Source organism: Ochotona princeps, chromosome 5 (assembly GCF_030435755.1).
Source record: "Ochotona princeps isolate mOchPri1 chromosome 5, mOchPri1.hap1, whole genome shotgun sequence".
Lineage (NCBI taxonomy): Eukaryota > Metazoa > Chordata > Mammalia > Lagomorpha > Ochotonidae > Ochotona > Ochotona princeps.
The window spans coordinates 92,153,604-92,164,130 of record NC_080836.1 but is presented as its reverse complement, the minus strand read 5'-3'; the positions used below and the strand labels follow the sequence as shown (position 1 = coordinate 92,164,130).

At 63.5% G+C, this 10,527-nt stretch overlaps 2 protein-coding genes across 2 annotated transcripts; one reads left to right on the top strand and one right to left on the bottom strand.

Moving 5' to 3' along the window:
• Positions 1-188: 188 nt before the first annotated feature.
• On the bottom strand, positions 189-5,597 carry TMEM198 (transmembrane protein 198). Its single transcript, XM_004576794.4, has 5 exons — positions 5,159-5,597; positions 4,661-4,865; positions 2,276-2,851; positions 1,130-1,332; positions 189-823 (listed from the first exon to the last, which is right to left on the bottom strand). The coding sequence occupies exons 2-5, from the start codon at positions 4,824-4,826 to the stop codon at positions 686-688; spliced, it is 1,083 nt and encodes a 360-aa protein (XP_004576851.2). The 5' UTR covers positions 4,827-4,865; positions 5,159-5,597; the 3' UTR covers positions 189-685.
• Positions 5,598-5,783: 186 nt separating this feature from the next.
• CHPF (chondroitin polymerizing factor) lies at positions 5,784-9,885 on the top strand. Its single transcript, XM_004576795.2, has 4 exons — positions 5,784-6,280; positions 7,127-7,700; positions 8,113-8,292; positions 8,550-9,885. Exons 1-4 carry the CDS (start codon positions 5,967-5,969, stop codon positions 9,804-9,806), a joined length of 2,325 nt encoding a protein of 774 aa, XP_004576852.2. The 5' UTR covers positions 5,784-5,966; the 3' UTR covers positions 9,807-9,885.
• The last annotated feature ends 642 nt before the right edge of the window (positions 9,886-10,527 follow it).

Here is a 10,527-nt window from a genome sequence, read left to right as displayed (position 1 = left end):
TGGCACATTTATAAAAGATGTCAGAGAGGGCATGGGGAGGGGTCAGAAGCATGAGGTGTCTCAGGTGGCATGATGGACACCAGACATGCATCATGCATTCAGAGCCCACCCCTGGCCCTCCACCCTTCCCCCACCAAGCCCAAGGCAGTAGCACTACCCCCCACCCCCGCCCACCCCTCCCTGTCCCTTGCCACTGCCCCAGGGCTGGTGGCTTTACAGAGGTCAGGGGACCAGAGAGGCCTGCAACTATTTGCAAAACCCTCAGATGTGGCTGGCCGGAAGGCTGAGCAGTGAGGAGGCCATGGGCCACCTCACCGTGGACATGCAGGAGAATGGCCCGCAGGGCCAGCCCTGACGAAGCCTTACCTATCCAAAACCTGAGGCAAGGCTCCCAGCAACCCCTCCAAGCCCACCCCTGCACCCACACACACACACAGGCGACACACACAACCCTGAGCACACCCCCTGCGGGACTCATACCCGGGGGTCCCCAGGAGCCCCTCTGGGAGCCTGGGAGAGGCCTTCTGTCATGCCTGACTGAGCCCCCAATAGAGCCTTCTTCTACAGGCTGGGTGGGCGGCCCTCTCCCGAGAGCCCGCAGGGCCAGGCAGGTCGGGTGCTGGCCTCAGGGCTCTCCCAGGCCGGCTGAGCTGGTGACTGCAGAGTCTTGATGGGCAGGATGTGGCTATACCCGCACTGGAGGCCCTGAGCAGGCTGTCAGCGGCCCCCGGGAGCCGAACTCATTGTCCGTGTCTGTAGGTGAGGCCAGGAAAGAGCTCAGGGAGCTGCCAGTCTGCCGGTCCCGGAAGCTCTGGATGTAGCTCTGTGGAGGAGGCAATACAGGCATAAGAGCCCCACTGCAGACGCCTGCCCTGAAAGTCCCCTTTCCTTGCAACCATCAAGCCTGGCACTCCTCAGGCCCTCCCCTTCCTGCCCCGCAGTGGCTATCCATAGGGAGCGCTCTAGAGCTGTGTCCGGCATGCCAAGGCATAAAAGCTCTGATGGATGCATGGACACGCCCTATGCCTTCTGGATGACCACCTGCCCCTAGGGAAAGCCCCATCCTGCCACCACAGCTGCCACACTTTCCCTTGCTCCCTTTGGGTTTCGGGGGGCTCAGAGTACTCACTGGTGAGAGGACATCTCCGTTGAAGCGCTTGATGGGCACTGGCCTGCGCCGGTAGGCAGGATCCAGTGGACCAGGCCTCGCAGGGGCACGGGTGCCTCTGGGCGGAGCCCGCGGGGGTCGCTTCTTCCGCCGCTTCTCCTTGCGTTCCTCTTGCTGCCGAATCCTCATGAGCTGCACACGCCGTCGCTGCCGGCTGATGACCACTGCAGTAGGATGGGCAGAGGGTCTCAGGGCCCTTCCTCCGCCCTCCCACCATCCCCTTGTCCATATCCCATTTCCACCGGGCACGTTCTTTCCCAGTCCTTCATCCCCCAGATGGGACTCCCATCTTTGCCAGGGATTCCCAGATGGTCTCAGCTGTCAGCCGGCTCCCAATCCTGACACATGCATGACTCACCTAGGCCAGCTGCTATCCTATCCCGTGGGACAGCCCCAGCTGCTTCTTCCCTGGCTCCCTGCTATACCTGCCTCCCTTGGGTGCTTTCTACACTCTTGAGCAGAAGGAGTGCCCCAAAACAGTGGCTCAGATCATGGCCTCCCTTCCTGCAAACCCTCCAATGGCATCGCATCAGCCCTCTAAGACCCGAATAGTCTGATGCCTGGATCTCACCTTCTCCCCTTTGAACTAGCCAACCTCATTTCTTCCCAGGACCTTTTCCCCTGCTGTTCCCTCCTCGCTAGTTCTTGGCACGGCTGGGCTCCTATCCTTCAGGTCTTTGTTGAACATGTTGCCTCCTCCTCCTGGCAGCCCTCCTTGGTCACCCTAACTATAAGGTCACTAATTCCTAGACTCCTGTGCACCTCTCTCATGGCACTCTGCATAACTGAAACCATCTGACCTGCTTGCCTGCCTGTTCTCTGATCTCACCTACCCCAGAAGGACAGCCTTAGGACGGGGTCTTGGCTGTGTCCCCAGGGCCTGCAACAGGGTTGGCCCAGAGCTGATGGCACACGCATTGTTGTGGGGTGAAAGCTGGCACACAGGGCTTGTCTTCACAGACCTTCTGCTGCTGGCATGTACAGCTTTTACCCCTTACTGCTCAGTCATTCAGCATCCCCTCCCAGCACCCGCTCCCCACCATTCGTCAACCCCATCCACCCCACCATCTCTTTCTCTCATGCCCACGTTGGCCCGTACCCTCTCACCTTCAGTGTGCGAGTCCCTCTCAGCCGTTACCCGCCACTGTACCACCACACCCATGAAGCTGAGCAAGGGCCACAGGGCTAGCAGGGCCCAGCTGCGCCAGCAGAGTGGGGGTACAGGGGCGGCCCGCAGCCGCTCCACCACGTAGCGCCCCAACAGCAGCAGCTCGGCAAAGTAGTCAGCGGCAGTGGCGATGAGTGCCGCCCCGGTCACGGCAGTGGCCAGGGTGGTGAGTGGCCGTGGCCAGCGCAGTGTGAGCAGGGCGCAGAGCAGGCCGCCTCCCAGCAGCAGCCCCAGGGGCCCCCACACAGAGCCCGGCTGGTAGTAGTGTGCAGAGCCCAGCAGGGCGGCAGCGGCGAGCAGCAGGCCCAGCAGCAGACCCACCAAGAAGAGGCCCACGCTGCGCACCAGCATGGCCACCAGCCCGCAGAGCAGCCCGATGCCCAGAGCGATGCCTGCACTCGCCCCAGCACTCAGCTGCGTCTCCAGCACACGCTCTCGGTAGCACAGCAGGAAGATGATGACCGAGCCGAACAGCAGCCCCGTGAGGAAGAGCACTGCCTTGAAGCAGCGGTAACCTGCAGGGGAACAGAGGCTTGTGACAGGGGCAGCAGGGGGACGTGAGGGCTTGGGGACTGGAGATCAAGATGCCAAGGTCAGGGAAGCAGGAAGCTCCCCAGGCCAAACAGGAGGAATCACTGAGAGAATGATTTGGGGCTTCCTGTGATCTGAGATGGCTCAGGGATGTAAGAAGGGAACCAGTAATGGGACACTGGGCATCTGTGAGATCCTAGGAGTCAGGGGAGCAGGGCACTGGGGTCCCTGGGGCGGTAGGGCGAGCACTGCTGAGAGCAGAGCGGACACAGACTCATGGAGAGCGGACCTTCCTGGGGTGGCAGGGTTTCAGAAATCAGGCATTGCTGGAAGGGCCCAGGGAAGGTAGCTTGTCAGGGAATAGTTCTAGGATGGGGGGATAAAGGCCCTTTAGGTCCCAGGGGAAGGATGGAGGTCGTTGGGAGTGTTCAAGGGGCTCTGAGGAACAGTCTCACTGAGGCCAGATAAATGGGATCATCAGGATGGCAGCAAGCAGGTAACGGGGACCAGAGCTGGGATCACAGAGGGGCTTGGGCCATGGTGGGTGGGGGTAGTGATGGAAAAGAATGAGACAGCTGGAAGTCACAAGGGTTTATAAACTATTGTGAGAAACCAGGATTACAGGGAAAACAGCAGAGATTATAAGACCTTCAGGCCCCACTCACAGGGCCTGCAAGAGTAAGGGAGGTGTGTCCCCGCAAAATTGGGAAGATGGAAGCCAGGCATGGGGGCCGAGGGGTCAGAAAGAACCAAAGGATAAGATAATGAAGAGATTTGGTTCCTGGAATGAAGGAGAGAACAAATCCAGGAGGTGCTGGGGCAGCAGAGAGGAGGAGGAGGTCAAGAACTCTGAGTCCAAGAGCTTGGCAGTGGAGGCATCCCCGAGGGGCCGGTGCCAGGGAGGCCCGGAACAGGGAGGGAAGACTAACCCAAACGCTGTGCAGAGCGGCTGCCCATGGCTGGCAGACGAGACAGACTCCCTGAAGGTCCAAACTTGTCCCGAAGCTGTGTGTGGGCATGGCCTCCTGCCCACTCTGCAGCTCGTCAGCCCGGAGGCTGGGGGTGGAGAGACCGGCTGCTCCTAACCCTGTCTACTCACCCATTCTAGGAGGAGGTGTGGAGGTGGAAGCACACCAGTCCTGCCCCAATCCTGCCCAGCCTAAAACCCCACACCTGCAGCCTCCTGAGCCTGCACTGGCTGCCATCAACAATTCTCCTACCACGCAGTTCACAGTACCCACTTTTGAAGTTCTGTCAACTCTTTTCTCCAGAGTCACTGAACACGTACTCAGGCTCCCACTAGTCGCTATGACACCTCTGTGCAAGTTAGAAAAGGGAAGGTGGCTGTGGCAGAGCATGCTGGATGGCAGCCCCTCACTCGGACAGGTGTTACTTTCAGGAGTCGCTCTGACATCCAGTGGGAAGGACCCAGGCTCAGTCACCCTCCCGAGAGATCCCAGTGCCTTCTGACAGGAGAGACCCAAAGGCACATTCACCATAATAGCTACTACTTACACAGCGCCTACTCATTCTTGTAACAACCCCTCCTAAGACCAAAGCCAGGGTTCCACTGCTCAGATAAGCTTTAGCTCAGTGAGGTTAATATACCCAGGCATCACCATCAGCTTTCAAATATGGACTCTGGGAGGTCTACAAACATTGTGGGATGAAAGACAGAGAAGCAAGTTTTCCATGGCAGTGCTGGTGGGCTCTGAAGAAAATTGTAAAGCGAGGGCAGAAAAAAAAAAAAAAAACAGTGAAACAGGTGAGGGACAGAGGTCAGGGGATCTCACCGAAGAAGCAGTAGACGACTCCGAATAAGCAGCTCATGATGCACACAAGGGCAGGCAGCGCCTGGTACCTGCGCTCCAGGGGCTGTTCACAAGGTGCACCCCAGAAAGCATCATCCGGCTCAGGGGGCAGCAGCTGGAACCGCAGTGTTGCCACTGTGCCCGGCATAGCGCCGGGAATGTGAGGAGGTCAGCCTTCCAGGTCCACCTGCCCGACAAGGGAGCCAGGGTCAAGCAGGAGTCCCCCCAGGATGGGAGTGGGAGAACTCAGCAAGGATGCTGTGGACAAAGGAGTGCTGGTGCCCACACCACGCAGCTCTGGGAGCTCCCTAGAGGGGGTTGGTGGTGGTGGGGTAAAGACAAAGAGAAACAGGGCGCCGGGCTGGAGGGGCTGGCACGAAGTTAAAAAGGGGGACCTGGGGGGGCGGGCGCTGTGGTGGGCAGGAGGCAGCCAGGGGACCGGGCAGTGGGAGGCTGGGTCTGGCATTGTCCAAGATGTACCTGCGCTGGAGGTGATCTGAGCTTCGGAGCCCAGGAGGCTGAGCCGGCGCCGGAGGGGCCGGGGTGGCGGGGAGCTAGGGGCTCCAAGTGACTGGAGTCCGGGCAAAGTCCGTCGTGCTGCGGGGAAGGGGTCTGCTGGGCCGCAGAGAACGGTCTCTGCGCGGCGCCGTCACCGCTCCACCTCCAGCAGCGCCTGGCACTCCAGGCCCGCGGCGTCTGGAGACCGGGCCCGGGCCTGGAGAAGGAAGAGGAGCAGGAGCAGGGGCTCGGGCCGCCCCGGAGCTGCGGCCCCATGCCCTGAGCCCGCCCGAGGCCTTTGGTGCTGATGGACAGCTCCGGCCGCGGCTCCTGACGTCACTCAGGGCGCACCATCGGCAGGGGAGGGCTGCCTCTGACGTCATCCGGGACGCACCAACCGGCCGGGGGGAGGCGGGAGACTCCGCCCCCGGCGTCTCGCTCGCGCGCGCTGAGGAGGGGGCACTTCCGGAGGTCCTTCCCCTTTAACCTCCCTCCGCCTCTCGGGTGACTGGAGCCCGAGACCCCGCCCCCGGGGGCGGGGCCCTCGCAGTGACACGTCGGACAGCGGCGGCCGAGCTCCGGCGCCGAACGCAGCCGGAGGGTGGGAAGCCGGGACTCGGCGCGCGGGATACGGCTCCGGCCGCGGGCTCCGCTCGGCGGGGCGGGAGCGGGCCCGCCCGCTGGGGCCCGGGCCCTCCGGATCCGCCCCCTCCGCGGGCCCGCCCCCTCGGAGCCTCCTCGGGCTGCTGTGGGGCTGCGCGGGTGGCCAGGGGCCCGCGGTCCGGGCGCCATGCGGGCATCGCTGCTGCTGTCGGTGCTGCGGCCCGCGGGGCCCGTGGCCGTGGGCATCTCGCTGGGCTTCACCCTGAGCCTGCTCAGCGTCACCTGGGTGGAGGAGCCGTGCGGCCCCGGGCCGCCCCAACCCGGAGACTCGGAGCTGCCGCCGCGCGGCAACACCAACGCGGCTCGCCGGCCCAACTCGGTGCAGCCCGGAGCGGAGCGCGACAGGCCCGGGGCCGCCGGCGGCGCGGGGGAGAACTGGGAACCGCGAGTCCTGCCTTACCGCCCCGCACAGCCCGGCCAGGCCGCCAAAAAGGCCGTCAGGTTAGAGATGGGCTCCGCCAGCCTCAGGCCCCTGGGCAGCAGCCGCGGCGCGCACGGGAGAGGCCCCGGGGCCGGGTTAGGCTCCGGAAGGAAGGGGCTGGCCGGCCAGGAAGTCTTTGGGCCCTGATAACTTCCTATGGCCCGACTTTCCCGGGAGCGGTGGGGCCACTCCGAGGCCCCAGGGCAGCCTGGACTGAACTTGCCCCCAAACCCTTCCGCTCCAAGGGACCCCAGAGATCCTCTTAGCCCCTCAGCTGGGTGTTTGGGAGGCCGCGGAAATGGCAGTACCTAGAGAGAGGGACAGAGCAGGGAGAGAATGAAAATCTGCCCGTCCCTGGATCTCCGCACCCGGGTGGGTGACCAGGACTGCCTCGGAGTGAGATGCAAGGGGCGGGGTTAGTGGCTCCTAAGTAGCACTCAGTTCCAGTTCTGGCCCCATCCCCCCTAGTCCCAGCCTGCCCCTCCTCCAGATACACTGGACACACTCTAGGCCATCTACTGCTCTACCTCCTGTGGGATGTATCTGTAGCACAAAGGCGCATAGGCGTAGGAAACATAGCCGCTCTGTGCTTTAAATAGATGCGAACAGTCCCATTTTACAGATGGCAACATAATGCCCTCAAGGGCACATTCCTACTAAGCAGTAAAACCAGGAATCTGGCCCACAACCCATCTCTCCACTGCTGCATGACTCCCTGGGAGAAAGAGGCCCTTCTTGCTCTGCTTCCAGGCCAGGAACAAGCCCGGGGGGGCGGGGGAGATGGGACCTGCTGCGGCCTGCATGTGAGCTGCCTTCCACATGCCGCAGGGGTCCGTTTGGTAACCTTGTACCATGTCCTCCCGCAGGACCCGCTACATCAGCACGGAGCTGGGCATCAGGCAGAGGCTGCTGGTGGCAGTGCTGACCTCACAGGCCACGTTGCCCACACTGGGCGTGGCTGTGAACCGCACCCTAGGGCACCGGCTGGAGCGTGTGGTGTTCCTGACGGGCGCACGGGGCCGCCGGACCCCGCCGGGCATGGCCGTGGTGACCCTGGGTGAGGAGCGGCCCATCGGGCACCTGCACCTGGCACTGCGCCACCTGCTGGAGCAGCACGGCGACGACTTTGACTGGTTCTTCCTGGTACCTGACTCCACTTACACCGAGGCGCACGGCCTGGCACGCCTCGCCGGCCGCCTCAGCCTGGCCGCCGCCGCCCACCTCTACCTGGGCCGGCCCCAGGAGTTCATCGGCGGAGAGCCCACGCCGGGCCGCTACTGCCACGGCGGCTTCGGAGTGATGCTGTCGCGCACGCTGCTGCAGCAGTTGCGCCCTCACCTGGAAGGCTGTCGCAACGACATCGTCAGCGCCCGCCCGGATGAGTGGCTGGGACGCTGTATCCTGGATGCCACTGGGGTGGGCTGCTCCAGCGACCAGGAGGTGGGAACGTGAGCCGCCCCGGGGCGTCTCCTGTTTGGGCCTTGGCGCTGCACTCTAGAAGGAGGCCAAGGGGTAGTGGGGCTTGCCAGTCCTGTTGTGGTCCAGCCTCCCCCTCCCCATGATCTTGGATCACTTGCTGAATCTCCAGAGACTTCTGTCTTCATCCGGCCTGGTGGAAATCATGATGCTCAGGGTGGTTGTAGGGATTGGAGAACAAGCAGGCAGTCAGTGTCGGGTACTGGGCAGCTCACAGCTGAGTTAGCAGAAGCCTGCCCAGGGCTCACACAGACTCAGCGCTAGACAAGGTAGTCTCATGCAGACAGAGTCTGACCCTGCATCCCTAGGGTAACTGAGGGGAGGGCCTGGGGGGAGAGGCAGGAACCTGTCACAGACCCAATTCTTCTCTCCCCAGGGGTCACGCTACAGCTACCTAGAGCTGAGCCCTGGGGAGCCAGTCCAGGAAGGGGATCCCCGCTTCCGCAGTGCCCTGACAGCCCATCCTGTGCGGGACCCCATACACATGTACCAGCTGCACAAGGCCTTTGCCAGGGCTGAGCTGGAACGCACATACCAAGAGATCCGTGAGCTGCAGGTATGTTGTGGGCCTCGGGAGGGACGTGGGGGGGCTGGGAGGGGTCTTAGAGACCCCTGGGGACATAGTGCTGCTGGAGTCCAAGAAACAAACCCGCCTCCCAACTGATCTTTTGGGCTTATGGGAAGGCCAGTGACGGGCTGGGTGGGCCAAATGGCCCCTGTTGCCTTGCCTCAGCCACTCACTGCACCCCGCCCGCCTGTGTGCTGACCCCTGTGGGCCCTGCCTTGCTCACACCACCCGTTTTCTGCATCTAGTGGGAAATCCTGAACACCAGCCGCCTGGCAGCTGACGGTGAGCGGGCGGCTTCCTGGCCCGTGGGCATCCCTGCGCCCTCGCGCCCAGCTTCCCGCTTTGAGGTGCTGCGCTGGGACTACTTCACGGAGCAGCACGCCTTCTCCTGCGCCGACGGCTCGCCCCGCTGTCCACTTCGCGGGGCCGATCAGGCGGATGTGGCGGACGTCCTGGGTGCCGCCCTGGAGGAACTCAACCGGCGCTACCACCCGGCGCTGCGGCTGCAGAAGCAACAGCTGCTGAACGGCTACCGGCGCTTCGACCCGGCACGCGGGATGGAGTATACGCTGGACCTGCGCCTCGAGGCGCTGACCCCGCAGGGCGGCCGCCGGCCCCTCACCCACCGGGTGCAGCTGCTGCGGCCGCTGAGCCGCGTGGAGATCCTGCCGGTGCCCTATGTCACCGAGGCCTCCCGGCTCACGGTCCTGCTGCCTCTGGCAGCGGCCGAGCGCGACCTGGCGCCAGGCTTCCTGGAGGCGTTCGCCGCCGCGGCCCTGGAGCCCGGGGACGCAGCGGCCCTGACCCTGCTGCTGCTGTACGAGCCGCGCCAGGCACAGCGGGCCGCGCACGCCGACGTCTTCGCCCCAGTCAAGGCCCACGTGGCGGAGCTGGAGCGCCGCTTCCCAGGCGCCCGCGTGCCCTGGCTCAGTGTGCAGACAGCCGCGCCCGCCCCGCTGCGCCTCATGGATCTGCTCTCTAAGAAGCACCCTCTGGACACGCTGTTTCTCCTGGCCGGGCCAGACACAGTGCTCACCCCTGACTTCATGAACCGCTGCCGCATGCACGCCATCTCTGGCTGGCAGGCCTTCTTCCCCATGCACTTCCAGGCCTTCCACCCGGCTGTGGCGCCACCCCAGGGGCCCGGGCCACCTGAGCTGGGCCGCGACTCGGGGCGCTTCGACCGCCAGGCGGCCAGTGAGGCCTGCTTCTACAACTCCGACTATGTGGCGGCCCGCGGGCGCCTGGCAGCCGCCTCCGAACAAGAAGAGGAGCTGCTGGAGAGCCTGGACGTGTACGAGTTGTTCCTGCGCTACTCCAGCCTGCACGTGCTGCGCGCCGTGGAGCCGGCCCTGCTGCAGCACTACCGGGCCCAGATGTGCAGTGCCCGGCTCAGCGAGGGCCTGTACCACCGCTGCCGCCAGAGCGTGCTCGAGGGCCTCGGCTCCCGAACCCAGCTTGCCATGCTGCTCTTCGAGCAAGAGCAAGGCAACAGCACCTGATCCGCCCTGGGCCCCCTGAGCCCTAGGCCTAGCCACACCCTGCCCACCCCCTCTCCCCACCAGGGGCCGCCTGCTAGCCTCCCCGACAGTGATTTTCCAGGGGCCTGGAAATCACTGGGCCCTGTGACTTTGCAGGTGGTAGGGGGAGGCTCTGGACAAGGCCTGGAGAGGAGCTACGCCCAGAGCACCCCCTCCCCTTTCTGCCCCAAGTCCACCCTCCCCATCCCCCAACCACCCGTTGTGACGCTGCTGATTCGGCCTGTGGCCTCGGTGTATTTATGCAGTACTGTCTAGTTGACTCCAGCCCTGCTGCCTCGGGGGCAAGCCCTGGGGACTGGGCTGCAGCGAGGAGCAGGGGAGCTGACACAGGAGGGGGGAATCCCGCAATTACTTGCTTCTGGATCCCAATGAAGCTCCCCTCCACTCCTCTTTAATAAATTGGCTCAGTGTGGACTAGGAATTCTGAATTGTTGAAAGGTAGGTGTTGGTGGGGGAGGGGAGGGTGTGAGGATGAAGTCCCCCTCCCCCACAGCTTGCCCCCCTTGCTGGTGCCCTGCTTTTCTTTCTAACCCCAGAATAAGTCATGCATATGCCCAGCAGCCCTCCCCATCCCAGCCGGCGCTTGGTTACACACACACAGAGCCTACTGTATGCTTCTTTATTCCCACTTTCGTCAACACTTTATAAAAACAGCCCAGAAGGGGGAAGGGCTGAGAAGGCT

Excerpts from the sequence above, each read along its gene's own strand:
- TMEM198 (XM_004576794.4), bottom strand. The coding sequence starts at position 4,826 with ATGCCGGGCACAGTGGCAACACTGCGGTTCCAGCTGCTGCCCCCTGAG. Across the intron at positions 2,852-4,660 it reads AGTCGTCTACTGCTTCTTCG|GTTACCGCTGCTTCAAGGCA; the intron begins GTGAGATCCCCT and ends GTTCCCCTGCAG. Across the intron at positions 824-1,129 it reads ACGGAGATGTCCTCTCACCA|AGCTACATCCAGAGCTTCCG; the intron begins GTGAGTACTCTG and ends CCTCCTCCACAG.
- CHPF (XM_004576795.2), top strand. The coding sequence starts at position 5,967 with ATGCGGGCATCGCTGCTGCTGTCGGTGCTGCGGCCCGCGGGGCCCGTG. Across the intron at positions 7,701-8,112 it reads GCTGCTCCAGCGACCAGGAG|GGGTCACGCTACAGCTACCT; the intron begins GTGGGAACGTGA and ends TTCTCTCCCCAG. Across the intron at positions 8,293-8,549 it reads AAGAGATCCGTGAGCTGCAG|TGGGAAATCCTGAACACCAG; the intron begins GTATGTTGTGGG and ends TTCTGCATCTAG.